General features: G+C 47.1%; 1 protein-coding gene across 3 annotated transcripts in view; it reads right to left on the bottom strand.

The window, feature by feature from the left end:
• Window positions 1-25,731, bottom strand: part of AFG3L2 (AFG3 like matrix AAA peptidase subunit 2) — an 84,231-nt gene that overhangs the window by 34,645 nt on the left and 23,855 nt on the right. The window contains exons 1-6 of one of the 3 annotated variants that reach the window (XM_005587229.5): window positions 16,198-16,456; window positions 10,513-10,612; window positions 9,764-9,841; window positions 6,248-6,363; window positions 5,939-6,091; window positions 2,775-2,849 (exon numbers count right to left, since the gene is read on the bottom strand). In XM_005587229.5, coding sequence (XP_005587286.1) covers window positions 2,775-2,849; window positions 5,939-6,091; window positions 6,248-6,363; window positions 9,764-9,841; window positions 10,513-10,612; window positions 16,198-16,311 — 636 coding nt within the window. In that variant the 5' untranslated portion in view covers window positions 16,312-16,456. Of the gene's footprint in view, window positions 1-2,774; window positions 2,850-5,938; window positions 6,092-6,247; window positions 6,364-9,763; window positions 9,842-10,512; window positions 10,613-11,764; window positions 11,919-16,197; window positions 16,457-25,731 lie in introns of those variants that run through there. The other 2 variants (XM_065533543.2, XM_074022960.1) reach the window with 2 other exon arrangements.

Here is a 25,731-nt window from a genome sequence, read left to right on the forward strand (position 1 = left end):
TAGCTCCATTTTATAGTACAAAAATGGTTTCTCCTTTAACCTGCAATCATCTTTTTTAAAAAAAGTATTTTTAAAATCAAAACAGTAAGTCTATGATATAAAACTCATTAGAGAGGCTGGGCACAGTGGCCAGTAATCCCAGCACTTTGGGAGGCCCAGGCGGCAGATCACCTGAGGTGAGGAGTTCGAGACCAGCCTGATCACCATGGCCTCAGACGGTCTCTACTAAAAATACAAAAATTAGCTAGGCATGGTGGCATCTGCCTATAGGCCCAGCTACTTGGGAGGTTTGAACCTGGGAGGCACAGGTTGCAGTGAGCCAAGACTGTGCCACTACATTCCAGCTTGGGCGACAGAGTGAGACTCCATTTCAAAACAAAAAACAAGGCCGGGCGTAGTGACTCACGCCTGTAATCCCAACACTTTGGGAGACCAAGGCGGGTGGATCACGATGTCAGGAGTTCAAGACCAGCCTGGCCAAGATGGTGAAATCCTGTCTCTACTAAAAATACAAAAAATTAGCCAGGCATGGTGGCAGGCACCTGTAATCCCAGCTACTCGGGAGGCTGAGGCAGAGAACTGCTTGAACCCTGGAGGCCGAGGTTGCAGTGAGCCCAGATGGCGCCACTGCACTCTAGCCTGGGCGACAAAGTGAGACTCCGTCTCAAAAAACAAATAAAAAAGCAAAACCCTCATAAGACAGCAACATGTCATCACATATCCTTCCCACCAGTGTTACTGAGTGAGGAACATTACTGTGGTATTTCTCTCCAAGAATCTAAAAATAAAAGATGAAGAGTAAGTTTTATATTATGTAACAACGTAATATTATTTGGTAAATTATTCACTAACAAAGATACAAAAATCACATGGTTACAAAGCCCCAAAACCTGCTTAGAATAGATTAACCACAAAGGATGTAACATTCCCTAACTCAGCCCCTGCTATCAACTGGGCAATAGGCCAAATGCCTGGCTCCCATCACAGAAGCAGTGTGAACCCAGGACCAGCAGCAGGGGACCACCCAGGAGCATGTCAGAAATGCAGATTCTCAGAACACAATCCAGATAAGAACCTCTGCAGGGGTGGGGTCCCAGGACTCAAGTTTTAATAGCTTTCCAGGTAATTCTTATGCACACTAAAATTTGAAAACCACCACTGACTGACCCTATCTCATTTAAGCACTAAGCCCTTCTCTATTGTCATACAGAAGGTAAGCCATCTACCAGTCAAGAGTAGAACTGATGTGAGGCTAAAGCCTGTGTGTGTGCAGCACTGCTGCTCCATTTACAGCAGGACACTGAAAATCTGTTTCTGAAAGCTCAAAACAAGAAGTCTTTAGTAAGCAGGTAATATACATTCTCTGTAAAAACTCGGGATATGCACATAAAGAAAGCAAAGACATCCATAACCCCAACATTCAGACACAAACAGCATCAGCATTTCAGGCCTGTGCCTCAAGACTGTATAATACCACCTTTACAATCTTGAAATACAATTTTGAAAAGAAATCAACATAAACCTTAACTGTAATATAAAAGAGAAATACAAAGTTAGCACTTTATATACAACGGTATGAATTTCAACACATAAACGCTCGTGCCAACGCTGGAAAACAAGTTCCCGCCAATGTCAAAATTGCCCCCAGGGACAGCCCTGCCCCCAAGGACAACTGCTGACATGGAAACAGACACGGAACAAGGATTCCCTGTTAACCTGGTGCCTGGCATGGGCCTCTGGGTTATTTCTCATTTTTTGCTACGTATAGACAATGCGTGGGAGGACGTCCTTGCAGAGACATCTCACACACATCCCTACATTCTCCCTAGGCTCCCTTCCTAGAAGCAGACGGATGCGTGTGTGCGTGCTTCCCACAGTGCTAGAATACACATTGCCCACTGGCCTCATAACAAAGTGCCAACTTAAATCCCAGCACTGAAGTCTGAAGATAAAGCATGGTTATTAATAGGTGTTGCATAAGTAGGTAGAGAGAACAGGGGAAATTAAGACAATTAAAATGCCTTTCCTCAACACAGGGCAATACCAGAGCCCTATGACTTCACAGATACTCTGCTATTTGCTGACACGCTACTAAACAGAGAGATATAGTCACCATCACTTCTAGTTGTCCTTAAACGTTGCCCTGTCCAGGCAGGATGGCTAGAAAATGGTTAAACGCAATTATCCCAAGAGAGCTTGGCAAGTCCTGGGAGCCTCAGCTTTACCTCTCTCCCCTCCCTCCAGAATTCCCTCAATGCATTCAGCTTGCTCTGGGGTCTCTGGAAGTATACTCCAGACTGGTTGGAGAGGAAATACAAATTATTTTTAAAATAGGAAATCAAATAGAAATTAAAATAATATCACAAAATGGTTAGGAGATGGTGGGGATGCTTTTAAACTAATTTGATAAAAGCTGTCTCAAAACACAGGCAATTGAGATTTTAAATTTTTTTCCAAATCAAATAACTACTTCTCAGTCTTGAAAAGTTATAGACTATTCTGGAATACTGAAAACCGGGATTTCACTCACTGTCTCCTAAATGTAGTCAAAATGATTAACAGAAACAAAACAAAACACTCACCCAATCCCTGTATCACTAATCCATACACAACATTCCCATTTCCACTGTTAATGAGACCACCCCTGCCACACTGCCCAGTTCTGATAGATCTGGTGCGTATAACTCGTACGGTGTGAGGCAGGTTTTCCTTTCAGCTTTAAATCTGGAAAGTTAATTTACAACTAATTCACATCAATTAATAAAATGATTTACCCCATCAACAGGAGTTTTTCCTGGTGTAAAGGTCACTCGAACAAAACGCTTGTTGACGACTTCCAGTCTGTCTACCTAGAATTTTAAAAATAAGTTCACACATAAATTCACAGAAAATACTTGAGATACTCTTAAGCTCATTTAAAATGCGTATGATGTTTCAGCCATACAAGGAAAGAATAAAGAATCAGATAAGGATGCCCCCACATTCCCACCTCTAATTCTGCGGAAGCTCCCAGGCACGGCCCCTCCCAAAGGGGACTATGCTCTCACTTAGGGGCTGCACTGCCCAAACCACATCCTTACACTTGCACTACACGTGAAGGTAACCCTACACGATATGCACATTCCCTTCTGTCTGTTTTTAAACGTTAAAAATGGTCTTGTTTTATATATAAGCATCCTTCTACAACTTTCTTTTTCCCTTCAACATTGCATTTGTGAGGTTTACACAAGCTGACACTTCTGTGCTGTGGGGTATGCCATGCTATGACCACACCCAAGTTACTGATCCATCCTCCTGTTAATAGACAGCTAGGCTGTTATACATTTCTCACAAGCAATGCTGTCATGAACATTCCCATATCTACCTTTGTGGGCACATCTTAAAAAATTTCTCCAGGAAACATACCTGTAGATAGACACACTAATGCTGGGTGGCAGGGTATACATACCTTCAACTTTACCAGATATTGCCAAATTGCTCTCCAAAATGGCTCCTGAATTCACACTGCCATGAGCAAAATATTACTATTGCTCTGTAGGACACAGACTATTCCTCTATAGGACATAAACGATTGCTCTACAGGACATAGACTATTGCTCTATAGGACACAGACTATTGCTCTATAGGACACACCAACATTTGGTAGTATAAGACTTCTTAATTTTTGTCACTCTATAAATATAAAATAGTTTAAGTTTTTTTTTAAATTGAATCACCTAATCATATAGAATCCTTTTTAAATTTTTTTTAGACAGGATCCCACTCAGGTTGGAGTGTAGTGGTGCAATCATAGCTCACTGCAGCCTCAACCTCTCTGGGAACAAAAGATCTTCCCACCTCAGCTTCCTGAGTAGCTGGGACCAAGAGTGCAAGCCACCACCAGTGGCCAATTTTTTTTTTTTTTTTTTGGAAACGGAGTCTCACGCTGTGTCACCCAGGCTGGAGTGCAGTGGCGCGATCTCGGCTCACTGCAAGCTCCGCCTCCCAGGTTCACGCCATTCTCCTGCCTCAGCCTCCGAGTAGCTGGGACTACAGGCGCCCGCCACCATGCCCGGCTAGTTTTTTGTATTTTTAGTAGAGACGGGGTTTCACCATCTTAGCCAGGATGGTCTCGATCTCCTGACCTCGTGGTCCACCCACCTCGGCCTCCCAAAGTGCTGGGATTACAGGCTTGAGCCACCGCGCCCGGCCGGCCAATTTTTTTACATTTCTTTGTAGAGATGGGGTGTCCCTACATTCCCCAGGCTCGTCTCAAACTCCTAGATTCAAGTGATCCTCCCACCTCAGCCTCCCAAAGTGCAGGGATTACAAGTAGGAGCCACCACGGCCAGCCTACATAGGATTCTTAATAACACTGTTAAACACCACACCCCAAGGACTGTAGCTGATTTAGGAGCACGCGCACTCTGGGATGTGCTTATTTCCCACTGCTTGCTTTGTCAGTAAGTCTGGAAGGCAAGAATGACGAAAAGCAAGGGAGCCCCAGAGCAATCCCAGAGGGGCTGGAATCGGGGAGTGACTGTTCTTAAAGGCAGTCTCTGTCAGAGAGGAATGACTGGCACTGCTCCATCCCACAGACATCTGATGGGAAGACAGCAGGCTAACGCCAAAGAGCCAGAGGGTCAGGAGGAGCTGGAACTATGTAGAAGCTGCCTCGAGAACCTGCCATCCCAATCCAAAGGACGGCTGCAGCCCAGTCCACATGCGATGACCACTGCTTCTGAGCAGCTTCTGAGTGAGAGTCCCCACTACATCTGAGAATTACACATAAAAGATCCTCACTTTCATGAGATAAACACGTTTCAAAAATCCGACTAGATAAGAGGACTCTGGGAAGATGGTGGCATAGGAAGCACCAGGAACCCATCTCCCTACACACAGGACAACGGTACAGGCAGCATCTGTCCAATGTAAGCATTTTGGAACTCTGGAGTCCACTGAAGGTTTGCAACTTCCAGGTGAAACATAAACTGAAGTTAATCTCGGTCAACTTCAGCTCTGAGCACAGCGGCAGCTGCCCATCTGAGTAGATCACCATTTCTTACATCCCTACCTTCCTGTACAACCTTTAGAACGCATTTCAATTCTTTACACTACCTCAGTAAGTATTAATGTCGTCTTACTTTATCCGTTTCATGGACGAAAACCCAAGTATTAAGAGGTTAAGGGGTTTCCCCAAGGCTACACAGCAGGCCTAATCCTGGTGTCTATCACTATACTGCATCAATTCTAAGACACACATTTTTCATATTTTAACATCAGAAATGCAGATCCATTTTATAATTGATGGCATGTCATAATTTCATCAGCATCTTATTAGATTTGTCTTAGCAACTTATAAAATACCATGTGTCTTACAATCAATAGCATCTTAAATATGCTGAAATATGGTCTTACTTATTTCCCATTGGTTGTGGTGAATATAATCACACATGGGCAAGCCCAGCAAGCAGTAACAAAGGCTGCTCCGCAGACAGAGAAATGGCAGGGACCACATGCCCACCTGGCCCGCCCTTAGAGCCCCATCTGCTCTGACTTGACACACTCTGATTAGCTGCCAAGCCTGCAGGTGACTAAACGTAGTAAAGACCCACAAAGAACCCAAAGAGGCTGGCACACGACAGCACAGAGCAGAGGCAGCTGAGGGCACCAGAGAAAAGCGTGCAAGCAGAGGACTGCCAAGACCATGGTCAGAAGCAGTGGTGCCAAAACCCAGTTCTGGGAGATAGTGAAATAAAAGAATCTGGGGGTAAATGTGAGGACACCAGGTCAAAACACGGGTTCTCTGATTGCAGTACTTCTCAGCATTAGAAAAATCTGAGGGAAAATAACAATTTTACAATGGACGAGTCAGGTTAACCTGCTGTCACTTCTTTCATCTAATCTGATTAATTTCACCTTTGAACCACAACAGCCACCAATGCCATAAAATACTTACTACTCCTTTTGAAAGATAGTTATTGACAAAGTCCTTCCAAGTGATTTCTCTCCCGGATCTCTTGAGCAGGAAGTAAAACATGACTCCACCCCAGAACAGAGAAGTCCAGAGGAAGAACATCCTGAAATCCTTGTCATCCCATGGAAAGTCACCCTGGCCAGAGAAGGAGACAGCTTCTGTGAAGAACTAAATTCCACAATACGATCTATGCTCTGTGAGACACAAATCCCTCCAACACTACTAATGCCTCCCAACCTTCTCAGGGCCACTATCGTAACCTCAAAATTCACACAATGTATAGCATCAAACCTTCTGGAACCTGGACCACCAGTGAGAATCATCTTTCTTGCCACCTCGTTTTCCACCACCACCACCTCCTCCTCCTCCAGAAGAGCGTGTGGTAGCAGCTGGCTTTGACTCTGTTCCTAAACAAAGAGCACACATAGAAGCACGGCAAGGTTTTGGCTCTCTCAGCAATGTCTTCATGTAAACCGTTTAATACAAGACTTATTGCAGAATACACTGTGGCAAGTGATCAGTTACTGAGCGAAGCACCATGAGAAGGAATACAAATACAAAGCCTACCAATCAGGGAGGCTCCCAAGGGCTATACTTGCATCATCTCATGAAACATGCACAATAACCCAATAACCCAAGAAATTATAGGACTGTTATACCGTTCACAGAGGGAGAAAGAATAGCTTAAGTAACTTGTTGGATAATGGGTGGCAGTGTTAGGGGACAGTGAATAAGTCACATAGTTGGGATGCAAATTCCTCAGTCCTCACTCAAAGTTTAAAAGTGGGTTCTGGCCAGGCATTGTGGCTGACGCCTGTAATACCAGAATTTTGGGGGGCCAAAGCAAGAGAATCCCTTGAGCCCAGGAGTTCAAGACCAGACTGGGCAACAAAGCAAGACCCTGCCTCTGGCCAGATGTGGTGGCTCATGCCTGTAATCCCAGCAATTTGGGAGGCTGAAGCGGGTGGATCACCTGAGGTCGGGAGTTTGAGACCAGCCTGTCTCTACTAAAAATACAAAATTAGCTGGGTGTGGTAGCACATGCCTGTAACCCCAGCTACTAGGGAGGCTGAGGCAGGAGAATCACTTGTACCTGGGAGGTGGAGGTTGCAGTGAGCCAAGATCATGCCATTGCACTTCAGCCAGGGCAACAAGAGTAAAACTTCGTCTCAAAAAAAAAAAAAAACCCTGCCTCTACAAAAAAAAAAATTTTTAATTATCCAGGCATGGCCAGGCGCGGTGACTCACGCCTGTAATCCCAGCACTTTGGGAGGCTGAGGCGGGTGGATCACCTGAGGTCATGAGTTCAAGACCAGCCTGGCCAACATGGTGAAACCCCATCTCAACCAAAAATACAAAACAATTAGCTGGGCGTGGTGGCGGGCACCTGTAATCCCAGCTACTTCGGGAGGCTGAGGCATGAGAATCACTTGAACCTAGGAGGCAGAGGTTGCAGTGAGCCGAGATGGTGCCACACCAATCCAGCCTGGGTGACAAGAGTGAAACTCTGTCTAAAAAAAAAAAGGAAAAAAAAAAATTAGCCAGGCATCATAGTGTGCACCTGTGGTCCCAGCTACACAGGAGGCTGAGGCAGGAGGATCGCTCGAGTCCTACAGTTTGAGCCTGTAGTGAGCTGTGATTGTACCACTGCACTTCAGCCTGGGCAACAGGAAGACCGTATCTCAAAAGCAACAGCAACAACAAAACACAACAAAAGTAAGTACTCCCTTTCCCACTCCCACAAAGTATACATTGTTAACACTTTCTTCTGCAGGAAAGCCCATGGTTTTGACAAATGGCTAAAAAAAACACATCCACAGTTGGTATTCAACTGGCATCTTTGCTTTTTAGGGAAATGTATGTAAGGAAAACTGTAATTCAGTCCCTGTTGTTGTTGCTGTTGTTGTTTTAGATGGAGTCTCACTCTGTCTCCCAGGCTGGAGTACAATGGTGTGATCTCAGCTCACGGCAACCTCTGCCTCCTGCGTTCAAGTGATTCTCACGCCTCAGCCTCCCGAGTAGCTGGGATTACAGGCGCACACCACCATGCCTGGCTGATTTTTGTATTTTTAGCAGAGATGGGGTTTCACCATGTCGACCAGGCTGGTCTTCAACTCTTTACCTCAGGTGATCCACCCGCTTCGGCCTCCTAAAGTGCTGGGATTACAGGTGTTGAGCCACCGCACCCGGCCCAAATACACTTCTGATGTCTTCAGTGGCCATGAAGCAACCCCTCTAGTGTAGCAGGATGGGAGGCTACGGGCACCCGGTCATCCTCAGCGGCTGTGTTAACATGTGGCTCATGACACATTCACCCCGATGTGCTGCATACGAGGGCTTCTGCACCTCTGTCTCAAGCAAAGTCTGAGACAGGTATGACGTACACAAGCCTCAGCCCCCTCAATGAGGCCTAGGACTGGGAAACATGCAGTAAGCACACCACTAAAGCTGTGCAACACTCCAAACCACTCAGGGAGAAAGGAATGTCCACACAAAAGCCACCCGAAAGGTTGTATGGGTTATCATTACTCGGCCCCCACACCAAGACTCAAAGACTACCCAGCATGCACTGGGAGAACTCTAGGTGCTGCTCCAGTGTAGAGCCCCGGGGCTGTCACCAGCCCACACCAGCACTTCTCCCTCCCCATGTCCCGTGGCTCTTACTCCTTTGCATTCTTTGGGTGTGTATTTGTCTCTCTAACTAGATAACAAGCAAATTTAAAAACATGGACTGAGGCCAGGTGCAGTGGTCATACCTGTAATCCTAGCACTTTGGGAGGCTGAGACGGGTGGATCACATGAGGTCAGGAGTTCAAGACCAGCCTGGCCAACATGGCGAAACCCTCTCTCTTAAAGATTAGCTAGGCATGGTGGTGCACGGATGTAATCCCAGCTACTGTGGAGGCTGAGGCAGGAGAATCACTTGAACCCAAGAGGCAGTTGAGATCGTGCCACTGCATTCCAGCCTGGGTGACAGAGTGAGACTCCTTCTAAATAAAAAAAAAGAACTGAATTACAGTGTTCTTTACATTTCCCTAAAAAGCAAGGATGCCAATCGAAATGGGCACAGGAGACCCACCCAGTCCCCCAGCCACCGAGCTCTAAGAAAGTCTCTCCGTATCCCTAAGGTGAGGTAATGCTCTGAGGAGCAATTTTGAAAACACTGTCCTACAACACAACATGTATCAAATAAGTTGCATGTATTAGATTTCTAAGATTTTTCTCAATGTTTTAAATTATGTCCCAGGTATCTACTGAATATGCTTAGTTTGACCAGCCAAAACCTCTAAGGTGGCCTTAAATTACTTCAATTTGCAAAATGACAGGAAAATATCAACAGAAAATTAAGGTGAAATGAAACACAGGGTCTGTAGAATTTCATATGTACTTGCAACCTACAGCGTCACAACTGACTTACTATAACTTTCTTTTTTTTTTTTTTTTTTTTTTTTTCTGGAGGGTCTCTCTGTTGCCCAGGCTGGAGTGCAGTCGCACAATCACAGCTCACTGCCGGGCTCAGGTGATTCTCCCACCTCAGCCTCCCGAGTAGCTGGGACTACAGGTGTGCACCACCATGTCTAACTAATTTTTTGTATTTTTAGTAGGGACAGAGTTTCACCACATTGTCCAGGCTGGTCTCAACCTCCTGGGCTCAAGTGATCCACCAGCCTAGGCCTCCCAAAGGGCTGGGATTATAGGCGTGAGACACTGCCCAGCCTGATAACTCTTTTCTTTGTTCAGTGGAAACTATCACCATAATACATGAGGGGAAAACACAAAATTAAAATATAATCTTGTCAAAGGTACCTTTTTTCTCTCCCATAACTTCTTTAGGTTCACTAGCTTCTTTTCCATTTTTTCCATTAGGAAAGTATTTTTCAAATCCTGTTAGAAAAGGAAAAAAATACATATCGTCAAACTAAAATTCATCAGGTTTCGTGTCCATTTTGTTTTCAAAGCAGCTGATGTATCATTGAAAAGCACAAGCTGGCCAGGCGCGGTGGCTCAGGCCTGTAATCCCAGCACTTTGGGAGGCTGAGGTGGGCGGATCACCTGAGGTCAGGAGTTCAAGACCAGCCTGCCCAACATGGCAAAACCCCGACTCCACTAAAAATACAAAAAATTAGCCAGGTGTGGTGGTGGGCGCCTGTAATCCCAGCTACTTGGGAGGCTGAGGGAGGAGAATCGCTTGAACCCGGAAGGCGGAGGTTGCAGTGAGCCAAGATCACTCCAGTGCATTCCAACCTGGGCGACAAGAGCGAAACTCAGTCTCAAAAAAAGAAAAAAAAAAAAAAAGCACAAGCTAAAAGCATAACATTTCTTGTGTACAAGTACATCAAAGTCTAAATAATATAGTTCACAACCCAGAAGTGTTAAAGGAAAAAGCCTCCTTTTTGCACATCAATTTCATTATTTACAAATGTGTTACATTTGAAGATGACATATCTTCATCGCTGTAATCAGACATAAGCTGGAGGCAGGGGAATGGATTACAGAAGGAGACAGAAGACCCAACCTAAGAACGTAGAACACTACAGCCACACCTAAGCACTTACCTTTTGGGGGTCGGGAACAGAATCTTTGATAAGCAGCAATTACATCTGTCAAAAGAGAATTTCTGCTGGCCCTTGTTTGAGTTGTAACAAATCGGTAAAGCTGCAACATGACATAAAAATAAAACCATGGTTATATCAAGATAAAAAATTTAAAAGAGCTTCATTTCCTGGTCATAAAGTAGACTAAAGGTCTCTCTCTTCCACGGGTGGTTATGAAGTAACAGAGAATGACTCCCTTAGTGAGGACTAGCGTTACCTAGCACTAGGCCACTATTCCAGTAAAAGAACCAGGAGACACACATTATGATCCAGAAAACAAGAATATTTCAAAATCAGACATAATGTAGAATTGCAGTCCAATTATAATTATGTGACAACACATTCACTTTGATGATGTTTGCTTAATTTGTAGCATTCAAAAGACAAAACCTGGCCAGGTGCAGTGGCTCACACCTGTAATCCCAGTACACTGGGAGGCCAAGGCGGGTGCATCACAAGCTGAGGAGTTCAAGACCAGCCTGGCCAAGATGGTGAAACCCCGTCTCTACTAAAAATACAAAAATTAGCCGGGCGCAGTGGCAGCCGCCTGTAATCCCAGCTTCTCGAGAGGCTGAGGCAGGAGCATTGCTTGAACCCAGGCGGCAGAGTTTGCAGTGAGCCGAGATCGTACCACCGCACTCTGGCCTGGGTGATGGAGTGAGATTCAATCCAAAAAAATAAAAATAAAGTAATAGTTATAAAAATTACAAAACCAAATAAAACCACATCACACCCACTATAATCAAAAAGACAGACAAGTGTGGGTGAGAATGTGGAGAAACTGGAGCCCTGTACACTGTGCTGGTGAGAACGTAAAATGGTGTAGCCACTTTGGAAAACAGTTTGACAGATCCTCAAAATAGTAAATGCAGAGTTACCATATGACCCAGCAATGCCACCCCTACCCAAGGAAGGTGAAAACACATGTCCACACAAAAATATGCACACGAATGTCCACAGATGCCTTATTCATAACAGTCAAAAAGTAGGAACAACCCAAACGTTCACCACCTGATGATGAACAGATAAATAAAATGTGGTATACCCATACAAGAGAATACCAGTCACTCAGACAGAGGAAAGAGGCACTGACATGGGGATGAACTCTGAAAACATTACATTAAGTGAAAGAAGGCAGACACAAAAGGTCACACATTATGATTCCATTTATATGAAACGTCTAGAATAGGCAAATCCATAGAGAGATACATACCAGTAGTTGCCTAGAGCTGGGGGAATGGTTACAGAGAAATGCGAAGTGATTATTAATGGTCATAGGGCTTCTCTTTGGAGTGCTGAAAATTTCTGGAATTGGGGACAGTGATGATGGTTGTATAACTTTGTGAGTATGTTAAAAGCCAATGAACTGTACCTTTAAGATGAAGAATGGTTTGTAAATAAAAATGTCAATAAGAAACAAAACAGAATGAGATGATTTAACTTCAAATAAATACACAATTCTACACAGCAAAGCAGGACAGGAACACCAACAATGATTTTGTCTGAGTGCAATACTGGCCGGGGAGACTTTGGAGCTTATGTTGTGTTACACCCTGCCCAACCACCGGAACACTTGGCCTATGAAATAACCACTGATAACAGATAAGAACGCAACATAAGAGTTTTTTCCAATGTCAAATCCATTAAGTGTGTAGATTAAAATGAAATGTTATTCAAGCTAGACAAGTCAACAACTCCAGTCCAGGTGCTGTCAAGCAGTGGGGTGTCTAAAGGGGAATCAGAACCAGTTCCCACCCCTAAGCAGCACAGAAACAGGGAAGAAACTCATAGGGACAAATCAGTTACACTATGGCATAACAATGTAACCAAACAAAAGCTCTGAGTACAGGGAACCCGGGTGGCGCAGAGGTTATATTGCCACGTCTTAGTGTTAGTCCTTTCTGTTTCGCTGTAACACAGTGTCTGAAGCTGGGCAATTTACAAAGGAAGGTTTATTTAGCTCAGAGTTCTGCAAGAGGGGAAGCATGAGAAACAGGGTGCTGGGCTTATGGTGAGGGTCACATGCTAAGTCAAATTACAGCAGGAGAAGGTGCTCCATCAAAACATGGTGGGAGGCCGGGCACGGTGGCTCAAGCCTGTAATCCCAGCACTTTGGGAGGCCGAGACGGGTGGATCACGAGGTCAGGAGATCGAGACCATCCTGGTGAACACAGTGAAACCCCGTCTCTACTAAAACTACAAAAAAAAAACTAGCCTGGCGAGGTGGCAGGCGCCTGTAGTCCCAGCTACTCGGGAGGCTGAGGCAGGAGAATGGAGTGAACCTGGGAGGCGGAGCTTGCAGTGAGGTGAGATCCGGCCACTGCACTCCAGCCTGGGTGACAGAGCGAGACTCCGTCTCAAAAAAAAAAAAAAACAAAACATGGTGGGAGAAGGTCAATGGCAAAGTGGCCACATGCCATGAGGGAGGAACTTCCACTTTATAACAACCTAAGGTCTCTGAAACTAAGCCAGTCTCACCACAGCTCACAGAGCTCACTCACTACCTCCAGAATGGCACCAAGACACTCACGAGGGCTCCGCCCCCACGGCCCAAACACCTCCCACTGGGCCCCACCTCCCAATACCACCACCATGGGGAACACAACCTGAGTTTTGGTGAGGCCAAACTCAAACCAGAGTACCATATAAAGCAAACCTTCATCACCACAAAGTTTAGTACAGAACTGGGCACTGTGCGCACTCCATAAATACCGACTGAGGAGCCCTTTTCAGGCTCTATTTTCAAATTGTGCTGACATGGAATATCCCTAGCAATAATCAGTGACTGAATTTAACACCGAGGTTGTATTCTATGAAGAAATCATCAATGAAACTTCTTCTCCTCTGCATATCTAATCCAAGCTCTGCGTGTCTATCATTCAAGGAATAATGTGAGAGATACTAATTCACAACACCTAAGTTGAGTGCTCCGCATTTTGGAGAATTAGCCTTTACGTCTGACAACACGAGCACTTTTCAGTTGCTTTATCATCAGCCTTATTCCTCTGGGCATAATACCTGAGAACTCATCTCTCAACACATCAGAATCTCTTCCCAAGGAACCTCACCGTGAAAGCAGTACTTCTGTCTCTGATCTTCAACGGTAGCAGGAACAGAAAGGTAAACCTGTCCTGTCAGACTCCCTCACAGCACAATAATGCCCAGGTGTCACCAGGCAGATCTTCAGAGTACCAAAGAGTAGGTATCACCACTGCCCCCGCCTCCCCTCACAAATTAATCAGCTGCAGCTGTCAGCACAGAGAACTTCCTTCTATATCAGCATCTGAGTGACATTTACAGGGACGATAGTGTCACTCCAAAGGAAGGCCTCTGGGTAACACTTTTGACATAAAACTGCAAGCTCACAACGCAGATCCCTACCTAGAACTGTATGTCTGAGTCCAATATTCACAAGCAGCAAAAGAAAAGGGGTCAGGCTAGGTGGGGGCGGCTCCTAGCACTTTGGGAGGCCAAGTGGATTGCTTGAGGCCAGGAGTTTGAGACCAGCCTGGCCAACATGGTGAAATACCATCTTTACTAAAAATACAAAATTTAGCCAGGCATAGTGGCGGGCACCTGTAATCCCAGCTACTCAGGAGGCTGAGGCAGGAGAATCACTTGAACCCTGGAGGCAGAGGTTGCAGTGACCTGAGATCATGCCACTGCACTCCAGTCTGGGCGACAGAGAGAGACCCTGTCTCAAAAAAAAAAAAAAGAAGGAAAAGAAGAAAAGGGATCAGAGCTTGGTAAAACAGGGAAATGGATACAATGCAGGAAACTGAAAAAGGACCTACCGCAGGGCAGCGTGGCATGACCAGAGCGAAGAAACTGATCTAAGACTGGCAAGGGAGCCTCAAAGAGTAAAAGTCATGAATGCAGGCACTATTATTCCCCCCTTCCACGCACTTTTTTTTTTTTTAAAGACAGGTTCTGTCACCCACGCTGGAGTGCAGTGGTGCAATCACAGCTCACTGGAGCCTCAACCTCCTGCGCCAAGCAACCCGCCTTGGTCCCCCGAGTTGCTGGGACTACAGTCGTGAACCACTGAACCCAGATAATTTAAGAAAACAAAAATTCGTAGAGGCCAGGAGCTGTGGCTCAGGCCTGTAATGCCAACACTTTAAGGGGACGAGGTGGGAGGATCGCCTGGGTCCTGGAGTTTGAGACCAGCCTGGGCAAGATGATGAACCCCACCTCTCCAGAATTTTTTTTTTTTTTTTTGAGATGGAGTCTTGCTCTGTTGCCCAGGCTGGAGTGCAGTGGCCACTCTCAGCTCACTGCAAGCTCCGCCTCCCAGGTTCACACCATTCTCCGGCCTCAGCCTCTCGAGTAGCTGGGACCACAGGCTCCCGCCACCACGTCCGGTTAAATTTTTGTATTTTTAGTAGAGACGGGGTTTCACCGTGTTAGCCAGGATGATCTCCCTCTCCTGGCCTGGTGATCCGCCCGACTCAGCCTCCCAAAGTGCTGGGATTACAGGTGTGAGCCAACGCGCCCGGCCTCTCCAGAAATTTTTAAAAATCAACCATGGTGCTGTAGTCCCAGATACTTGGGAGGCTGAGGCGGGAGGATTGCTTCAGTCTGGGGCTGCAGTGAGCTGTGTTTGTACCATTGCACTCCGGCCTGCGCGACGAAGCAAAAGCCCGTATCTAAAAATAAATAAATAAATAAATAATTTAAAAAAAATTGTAGATCGGAGGGTCTGCTACACTACCCAGGCTGGTTTCCCCCTCCTGGACTCAAGCTTCTCCCGCCTCGGCCTCCCGAAGTGCTGGGATCGCAGGCGTGAGTCCCCGCACCGGCCTATCTCCCCTCACAGTGAAGACGCTGAGCTGACTACCTCAAGGGCGCTGGGATAGCAGGAGGCCAAGCCAGGTTCCCGTGGCCGACCCGGGGACCTCAACCACCACCCGTACACCACCTTGAGGATGAGGAACAGTCACCTAAACAGTGAGAGCGATTATTGGACACGTGAACCTTTCCTTGAGGCAGATCACGGCCATGGTTCTGTCCACACACTATCATTATGTCAGCAACATGTATCAGGTCCTGTGTGTGTATCTAGAGGGATGGCTACCAACAGAGGAAGAGCCTCCCGCTGATAGCAGGCTCTAATATGCAACGAACACAGAGTCCCTGCTCCGAAAATGTGACATTCTTAATAATAATAGCTAATTCTGCCAGTCCTGGAATGCCCGCAATGGCCCCATTCAGCAGACGGGAACACGGAGACTCGGAGAGGTTAGGCAGCCCGACTCCAAAACCCGTCCTTGCGACAACATCGTGCTCGTGCTGCTGACTCAAAACTACAGACGCCTTCCTTCCGTGCTCCCGGGACACGAACGCGGGGACAAGGACGGCCACCAAGCCAACATGACCTTCGAGGCTTCAGCCGCCCCAGTGAAGCGCCAAGACCTGGCTCTACTGGAGCTGCGCGTTTTCAAAACTCGAATCCCACCGGCAGGGCTGGGCGCGAACCGGCGCTCAGCGGTCGGCGAAGAGACAGCGCGGGGGGCCGCGGCCCTCGGCAGGGACGGCCCGCGTGGGGCGGCAGGGCGGGGGCCAGTGACCTTGACGCCCGCTCTCCCGAGCCGGAAGTGGGCCCGAGGCCGGGTGGAGGGCGCCGGGCGCCCAGGTAGGACTCACCGTCCGGAGGCAGGGCTGCTCGCCCGGGCCCACGCCGCCAGGCACGCGCAGCTGCTGTAGGCCGCGGGGCCAGCAGCCGCCCCAGCCCCACAGCCGCAAACAGCGGTGCGCCATGGCCGCCGCCGTGGCCCTCTCGGCCCGGGACGCTGCGCAGGCGCGGGCAGGCGACGACTGGAGGCCTCGGGAAGCAGGCTCCGCTCGGGGAGAGGCCGCCAGGCAGCGCAGCGCGCCCGCGGCTCACCGCGGAGCCCCAGCTCTCAACGCGGCGTCTCCCGCCGCCAGCCCCGCCCCGGCGCGCTGACGTCGACGTCTTCTCTCCGAAACCGGCCGCGACCTCAGCCGGTGCAGGAGAGCGGACCAAATGGTAGGAGCGTGGGGGCGGGACCGGAGGCGGGGGCCGACGGAGCGGCGTTGGGGGCGCGGCTGGAGGCGTGGCCGAAGAAGGACCTTAGAGGGCGAGGGGGAGCTGGAGGCGGAGCCGATGGCGAAGCGGGGACGGAGCCGAGGGCGGACAGGCGAGGGCGAGCGAGAGCTGGGGGCAGGGCCGATGGCGCACGTGGGGGGCGTGGCTGGAGGCGGGGCCAAGGAAGAACCGGGAGGGCGAGCGGGAGCTGCAGGCGAGGCCGACGGAGGAGTGGGGGGCGTGGCTGGAGGCGGGGACTAAGGGGAGACGCGCGCCTGGGATCCTGGGCTCCCGGGCCTGGGCAGCTGGGTGGGCCAGCCAGTTAGGAGCGAGGTGGAAGTAGCGAAGGCTCCAGCGGCGCCAGCTCAGTCGTCGGGTGTTGCTAGGCTCTGGAGACACCGAAGCGCACATTCCTGACCCTGGGAAGGCAATGCGAAGATTCACAAGCAGCAGGGAGTGTTGGGGCCGTGCAGCCTGCGCTCTGGGAACCCTGTCGGGGAACTGGTTCTTGGAGAGCAAGTCGAGTCTTTCAGGTAGTGGAAACTACACATTGTTTCCTGTACCGTGACAGCGGAGGAAAAAAAGAGAGGTCTTTGAACCGAGGTGGGGGATTGGGGGGTTTTCTGAGACGGGCTCTCGCTCTGTCGCCCAGGCTTGCGACGCTGGACCTCAGGCAAAGGACAGTAATCCTTGAGAGACAGGAGACAAACCAGGTGAGTCCTGTGATTACCCCAATGGCAGTAAAACAATAAGAAAAAGATATACCAGAAACACCATCATACCATGCTCGCACGAAAGAAAACTGAGTAGACAGATTTTAGGGCAAGGAAATTCCAAACAAAATTAATTTCAGGGGAAAGAATATCACTAAGGATGAATAGGATCGGGTTTCTTTTCTTTTCCAGAGACAGGGTCTCACTCGGTCACTTAGGCTGGAATGCCGTGGTGCAATCGTAGCTCACTGCAGCCTCCAACTCCTGGGCTCAAGGGATCCTCCCGCCTCAGCCTCCCAAGTAGCTGGGACCACACGCGCTCGCCACCACACTCGACTTTTTTTATTTTGCGTAGAGATGGAGTCTCACTTTGTTGCTCACGCTAGTCTCAAACTTCTGACTTTAAGCAATCCTCCTGACTTAGCTTCCCAAAGTGCTGGGATTACAGATGTGAGCCACCCACACCTGGCCAAGAGGATTTTTATTATAATAAAGGGGTCAATTCATTAATAGGACATAACAACGTAAACATCTTTGTTCCCATTAACAGAAGCTTAAAATACAGGGAGCAAAGACTGACAGAACAACAACTTCCAATTATATTTGGAGATTTCAAATCCTTCTTTTGATAATTGACAGAACAATTAGACAGGAAAATAGTAAGTATATAAAAGACTTACACACAACCAAAGAAATCGAATAGACATTTATAGAAAACTACTCATAACAACAGAATACACATTATTTTCAAGTTTTCACGGAACACTTATCAAAATAAACCATATTATAGGCCATAAAAATATTAAGAGGAATCAAGTCTTATAAAACGTATTTTCTAACCACAATGAAATTAAATTAGAAATCAGTATCAGAAATAGGCTGAGGTGAGAGGATCACTTGAGCCCAAGAGTTCCAGACAAGCCTGGGCAAAACAGAAAGACCTCATCTTCAAAAAAGAAAAAAAGCTAGACTAAGAAAATGAAGTAAAACCAAAGAAGAGAAAGAAGATAAGCGCGGCCGGGCGCAGTGGCTCACGCCTGTAATCCCAGCACTTTGGGAGGCCGAGGCGGGCGGATCACAAGGTCAGGAGATCGAGACCGCAGTGAAACCCCGTCTCTACTAAAAATACAAAAAATTAGCCGGGCGTGGTGGCGGGCGCCTGTAGTCCCAGCTACTCAGGAGGCTGAGGCAGGAGAATGGCGTGAACCCGGGAGGCGGAGCTTGCAGTGAGCTGAGATCAGCCCACCGCACTCCAGCCTGGGCGACAGAGCGAGACTCCATCTCAAAAAAAACAAAAAAAGAAGATAAGCGCAAAAATCAATAAAATTAAAAACTAAAAGAGAGAAATGAATGAAATCAAAGGATGTTCTTTGAGAAGATCAATACTCAGACCAATCAGGAAAAAAGAAAATGACACAAATTGGCCCGGTGCAGTGGCTCATGCCTGTAATCCCAACACTGGGAGGCCAAGGCAGGCGGATCATCTAAGGTCAGGAGTTTGAGACCAGCCTGGCCAACATGGTGAAACCCCATCTCTACTAAAAATAGAAAATTAGCTGCACATGGTGATGCACACCTGTAATCCCAGCTACTCGGGAAGCTGAGGCAGGAGATTCACTTGAACCCGGAAGGCAGAGGTTGCAGTGAGCCGAGATTGCACCATTGCACTCCAGCCTGGGCAAAAAGAGTGAAACTCCACTCAAAAAAAAAAAGAGAGAAAGAGAGAAGAGAAAGAGAGGAAGGAAGGAAGGGAGGGAGGGAGGGAGGAAGGGAGGGAGAGAGGGAGGGAGGAGATGGGCATGGTGGCTAACGCCTGTAATCCCAGCACTTTGGGAGACCGAGGTGGGTGGATCACGAGTTCAGGAGTTCAAGACCAGCCTGGCCAATATGGTGAAACTGCGTCTCTACTAAAAATACAAAAATTAGCCGGGCATGGTGGCACACACCTGTAGTCCCAGGTACTCAGGAGGCTGAGGCAGAAGCAGAAGAATCGCTTGAACCCGGGAGGTGGAGGTTGCAGTGAGCCAAGATTGCGCCACTGCACTCCAGCCTGGATGACAGAGCGAGATTCCATCTCAAAAAAAAAAGAAGAAGAAGAAGAAAGAAAGAAACCCCATCTCTACTAAAAAAAAAAAAAAAAAAAAAAAAATTAGCCAGACATAGTGGCAAGCATCTGTAGTCCCAGCTATTCGGGAGGCTGAGACAGGAGAATAACTTGAACTTGGGAGTCAGAGATTGCAGTGAGCTGAGATTGCACCACTGCACTCCAGCCTGGAGTGCCAGACTCCATCTCAAAACAAACAAACAAACAAAATTACAAGCCGGGCGTGGTGGCTCATGCCTGTAACCCCAGCACTTTGGGAGGCGGAGGCGGACGGATCACGAAGTCAGGAGATCGAGACCACAGTGAAACCCCGTCTCTACTAAAAAAACCAAAAAATTAGCCGGGCGCGGTGGCGGGCGCCTGTAGTCCCAGCTACTTGGGAGGCTGAGGCAGGAGAATGGTGTGAACCCAAGAGGCAGAGCTTGCAGTGAGCCGAGATCACGCCACTGCACTCCAGCCTGGGCGACAGAGCGAGACTCCGTCTCAAAAAAAAAAAAAAAAAAAAACCACGAGATTCCACTTCACACTCTAGGAGAGCTGTAATAAAAAATACTAGATAGTAAAAAATAATATAGATATTAAGTATTGTCAAGAGTGTGGAGAAATTGGAACCCTCATGTTAGTAGGACTATAAAATGCTTTGGAAAACTGTCAATTTTCATAGGTTAAACGTAGTCATATGACTCAGCATGTCCGCTCTGGGCATCTTCCCAAGATAATTGAAAGGATATATCCACACAGAAACCTGTACATGTGTTCATAACATATGTACATATGCTGTGTTCATAGCAGCATTATTCATGATCGCCAAAAACCAGAAAGAGCCTAAACATGTTATCAACTGAATGGATTAATGAAATGTGGTGTATTATTACAATGGATTGTTATTCAGCCATAAAATGAAGACCTGATACACGCTATAGCATGGATAAACCTTGGAAACAAAGAAGTCAGAGATAAAAGACCACATATAAGATTGCATTTATACATATGAAATATCCAGAATAGGCAAATCCATGGAGACAGAAGACGGTGATTAGGGATTGCCAGGGGCTGGGGGGGTGGTTGATAGAATGTGCAAGACTAATGAACGTGGCTGCCAGCAGCAGGCAGGATGGTGTGGACCATCTGAGCTTCTCGGTGTGTGCTTTTTCACAGTGTTTACCTTTTTGAACCATGTGAAAATATTACCTATTCAAATAAAATATAACACAATCTAAGACTATTAAAGGATGCTATTTTTTTCAGTGCTGAGATTACAAGTACTTTGAAAAAATAATTTTATGACTATGTATATTTTCCAAATATCCTGTAACAAATATGTAATAGTTTTAAGAGCAAAAAAATGTAAAACATTGAAATATAAAAGGTTCAGGATAACGATGGGGCCAGGTGCAGTGGATTATAGAATCCCAACACTTTAAGAAGCCAAGCAGGGAGGATGACCTGAGGCCAGGAGTTTGAGATCAGCCTGGGCAACGCAGCGAGATCCCCATCTCTAAAAAAATTTAAAAATTAGGCCAAGTGCAGTGGCTCATGCCTGTAATCCCAGCACTTTGGGAAGCTGAGGTTGGCGGATCACTTGAGGTCAGGAGTTCGAGACCAGCCTGGCCAACATGACAAACCCCATCCCTACTAAAAATACAAAAATTAGCCAGGCATGATGGCATGCACCTGTAATCCCAGCTACTCCGGAGGCTGAGGCAGGAGAATTGCCTGAACCCGGGAGTAGGGGGTTGCAGTAAGCCGAGATCAAGCCACTGCACTCCAGCCTGGGAAACACAGTGAGACTCTGTCTAAAAAAAAGAAAAAAAAAAAGGCCAGGTGCAGTGGCTCATGCCTGTAATCCCAGCACTTTGGGAGGCTGAGGCAGGCGGATCACGAGTTAAGGAGATCAAGACCATCCTGGCTAACATGGTGAAACCCTGTCTCTACCAAAAATAAAAAAAATTAGCTGAGCATGGTGGCGGATGCCTGTAGTTCCAGCTACTCGGGAGACTCCATTGTAATAATACACCACATTTCATTCATCCATTCAGTTGATAACATGTTTAGGCTCTTTCTGGTTTTTGGCGATCATGAATAATGCTGCTGTGAACACAGCATATGTACATATGTTATGAACACATGTACAGGTTTCTGTGTGGATATATCCTTTCAATTATCTTGGGAAGATGCCCAGGAGCGGACATGCTGAGTCATATGACTACGTTTAACCTATGAAAATTGACAGTTTTCCGGCCGGGCGCGGTGGCTCAAGCCTGTAATCCCAGCACTTTGGGAGGCCGAGACGGGCGGATCACAAGGTCAGGAGATCGAGACCATCCTGGCTAACACGGCGAAACCCCGTCTCTCCTAAAAACACAAAAAATTAGCTGGGCGAGGTGGCGGCGCCTGTGGTCCCAGCTACTCGGGAGGCTGAGGCAGGAGAATGGCGGGAACCCGGGAGGCGGAGCTTGCAGTGAGCTGAGATCTGGCCACTGCACTCCAGCCCGGGCGACAGAGCGAGACTCCGTCTCAAAAAAAAAAAAAAAAAAAAAAAAAAGAAAATTGACAGTTTTCCAAAGCAGGAGAATGGCATGAACCCGGGAGGCAGAGCTTGCAGTGAGCCGAGATCGCGCCACTGCGCTCCAGCCTGGGCGACAGAGCGAGACTCTGTCTCAAAAAAAAAAAAGTAAAAGAAAATTAGCCGGGTGTGGTGATGGGCACCTGTAATCCCAGCTACTTGGGAGGCTGAAGCAGAGAATTGCTTGAACCCGGGAGGCGGAGATTGCAGTGAGCTGAGATTGCGCCACTGCACTCCAGCCTAGGTGACAGAGCGAGACTCCATCTCAAAAAAAAAAAAAAAAAAAAAATTAAAAATTAGCTCAGTGTGCTGGTACATGCCTGTAGTTCAAGCTACTCAGAAGGCTGAGGCAGGAGGACTGCCTCAGCCCAGAATTCAAGGCTGCAGTGAGCTGTGATCACACCATTGCACCCCAACCTAGGTGACAGAACAAGACTCTGTCTTTCTAATTAAAAAAAAAGTTCAGTATAATTTTTTTTCATCAGTGTGGACGGAAACAAAGTTACAAAATGAAAAGTAAAAGCCTCTTCATTTCTCATATTCACATCTTAAAGGTAACTTTCTTTCTTTCTTTTTTTTTTTTTTTGAGATGGAGTCTCACTCTGTCACTCAGGCTGGAGTGTAGTGGCCTGATCTTGGCTCACTGCAAGCTCCGCCTTCCGGGTTCACGCCATTCTCCTGCCTCAGCCTCCCAACTAGCTGGGAATACAGGCACCTGCCACCATGCCCGGCTAATTTTTTTCTATTTTTAGTAGAGATGGTGGGGCTTCACCGGGTTAGCCAGGATGGTCTTGATCTCCCGACCTTGTGATCCACCCACCTCGGCCTCCCAAATTGCTGGGATTACAAGCGTGAGCCATGGAGCCTAGTTTTTTTTTTTTTTTTTTTTTTTTTTTTGAGACAGAGTCTCACTGTGTCACCCAAGCTGGAGTGCAGTGGCTGATCTTGGCTTACTGCAACCTTTGCCTCCCAGATTTCAAGCTATTCTCCTGCCTCGGCCTCCCAAGTAGCTGAGATTACAGGCACCTGCCACCATGGCTGGCTAATTTTTGTATTTTTAGTGTTTCACTATGTTGGCCAGACTGGTCTCTAACTTCTGACCTCAGGTGATCCACCTGCTTTGGCCTCTCAAAGTGTTGGGATTATAGGTATGAGCCACCATGCCCAGCCTTTAAAGGTAACTTTCTAGGTAGTTTTTTTTTTGTGTGTGTGTGTCCATACATTTTATATGTATTTGCAAGCATATAAAACTAATTTTTAGGCCAGGTGTGGTAGCTGATGTCTGTAATCCCAGCACTTTGGGAAGCCAAGGCTGGTGAATTGCTTGAGGCCAGGAGTTTGAAACCAGCCTGGCCAACATGGTAAAAACTCAACCTCTACTAAAAATAAAAAAATTAGCTGGGCATGGTAGCATGTGCTTGTAGTCCCAGCTACAAGGGAGGCTGAGGCATGAGAATTGCTTGAACCAGGAGGCAGAGGTTGCAGTGAGCCAAGATGGTGCCCTGTACTCCAGCCTGGGTGACAGAGCGAGACTCTGTCGTAAAACAAACAAACAAACAAAAAAACTTATGTTTACATGAATGAATGTGTACTTTATGCACCTTGATTTTTTCTTTTGCTTAACATATATTTTTATATGTTAATAACATATAGTTCCCCCCCAGTCATTAATAAGCTCTATTGTATTCTCTTGTAAAGTTTTAATAGTTTTCTCACCAAGCGTCATTTAGACTACTTCTCATTTCTTTTTATTTCAGAAGCCACCGTGAGCTTTTTTTCTGAGACAGGGTCTTGCTTTGTCACCCAGACTGGAGTGCAGTGCAACAATCATAGCTCACCACAGCCTTGAGCTCCCAGGCTCAAGCCTCAACTTTCCAAATAGCTGTGACTACAGGCCTGCACCACCACAGCTGGCTAATTTTTAAATTTTTTTGTGGCGGAGTTTCACTATACTTCTGAGGCTGGTCTCGAACTCCTGGCTTCAAGTGATCCTCCCGTCTTGGCCTCCTAAAGTGCTGAGATTACAGGCATGAGCCCACGCACCCAGCCAAGTATTCTTATTGGTACATGCATATATACACATGTGCCAGCGTCCATTCAGAGGATGGTTTCCTAGCAGAGAGATTGCTTGGTAAACAGTATTTTTTAGAAAATAATGTGTGTTTTATGGCTAGGGCTTGAGCTCGCTCACCCAGAGTTGCACTGTATATGGTTGCCCACTAGGCGTCAGGAGAGCCCCATGAATCTCTAGACAACGCCATGCATTTCCAAAAAACCTTCAAATGTGTTCACAAGGCTGGTCTGGATTTTTCTTTTTTTTTTTTTTTTTTTTTTTTTTTGAGACGGAGTCTTTTGCTCTGTCACCCAGGCTGGAGTGCAGTGGCGCGAACTCGGCTCACTACAAGCTCCGCCTCCCGGGTTTGCGCCATTCTCCTGCCTCAGCCTCCCGAGTAGCTGGGACTACAGGCGCCCGCCACCTCGCCCGGCTAGTTTTTTGTACTTTTAGTACAGACGGGGTTTCACCGTGTTAGCCAGGATGGTCTCGATCTCCTGACCTTGTGATCCGCCCGTCTCGGCCTCCCAAAGTGCTGGGATTACAGGCGTGAGCCACCGCGCCCGGCCTTGGATTTTTCAAAAAATAATTTTTCTATTCTTCGTAGTTCATCTCCATGAACAACCTAATGCTGTGTTTTCTCTAAAGTGAAGCTGACATAATCTTTTCCAGTTGTGTTCTTGGTTTGTGCAACTATTCCTGGCAACTGGCCTCAGGTAAAGGAATAGAAAAGACACAATGTCCAGTTGCTGTCTTCCAGATGATAATGAATAAGACCATGAATTATGTCACAGATGCCAGGGTGCTACCAATGCATGTTGCATGAATGACAATTGCAGAACATTTAGAAGATTCTGGCCGGGCGCGGTGGCTCAAGCCTGTAATCCCAGCACTTTGGGAGGCCGAGACGGGCGGATCACGAGGTCAGGAGATCGAGACCATCCTGGCTAACCTGGTGAAACCCCATCTCTACTAAAAAATACAAAAAACTAGCCGGGCGAGGTGGCGGGCGCCTGTAGTCCCAGCTACTCGGGAGGCTGAGGCAGGAGAATGGCGTGAACCCGGGAGGCGGAGCTTGCAGTGAGCTGAGATCTGGCCACTGCACTCCAACCTGGGGGACAGAGCAAGACTCCGTCTCAAAAAAAAAAAAAAAAAAAAGAAGATTCTTTATCACCCTTTTACTTGGTAGTGATCAAATATTTTTCTAGAAGTGTTGACCACAATAGTATACTCAAATCATAAAGTTTCTAGATGTTTCCCAATTGTGTCTTCTTGTAAAAAAATGTGATGATTGCTTTGGTACACCAAACTCCTTGTATAAGCCATCTTTTGAGTACAGTACCACAATCCCAGAAGGCATTATGTGAGAAGGCATTTGAAAGCTGAGAAGGAAATGGTTTGTGAGGAGCCTAGTGAGAAGCTCTGTAAGCTAGATCGGATAGAATTAAAGTGCCCAGAAATAGAAGTAAGGAGGAGAATGTAACATGTGTATTGAAAAGACTTACTTCAGCAATTTTTTTTTTTTTTTTTTTTTGAGCCTGTTGCCCAGGCTAGAGTGCAGTGGTGCAGTCTTGGCTCACTGTAACCTCTGCTTCCTGGATTCAAGTGATTCTCCTGCCCCAGCCTCCCAAGTAGCTGGGACTACAGGTGCCCGCCACCACACCGGCTAATTTTTTGTATTTTTATTAGAGACGG

Source organism: Macaca fascicularis, chromosome 18 (assembly GCF_037993035.2).
Source record: "Macaca fascicularis isolate 582-1 chromosome 18, T2T-MFA8v1.1".
In the NCBI taxonomy this organism is placed as follows: Eukaryota; Metazoa; Chordata; class Mammalia; order Primates; family Cercopithecidae; genus Macaca; species Macaca fascicularis.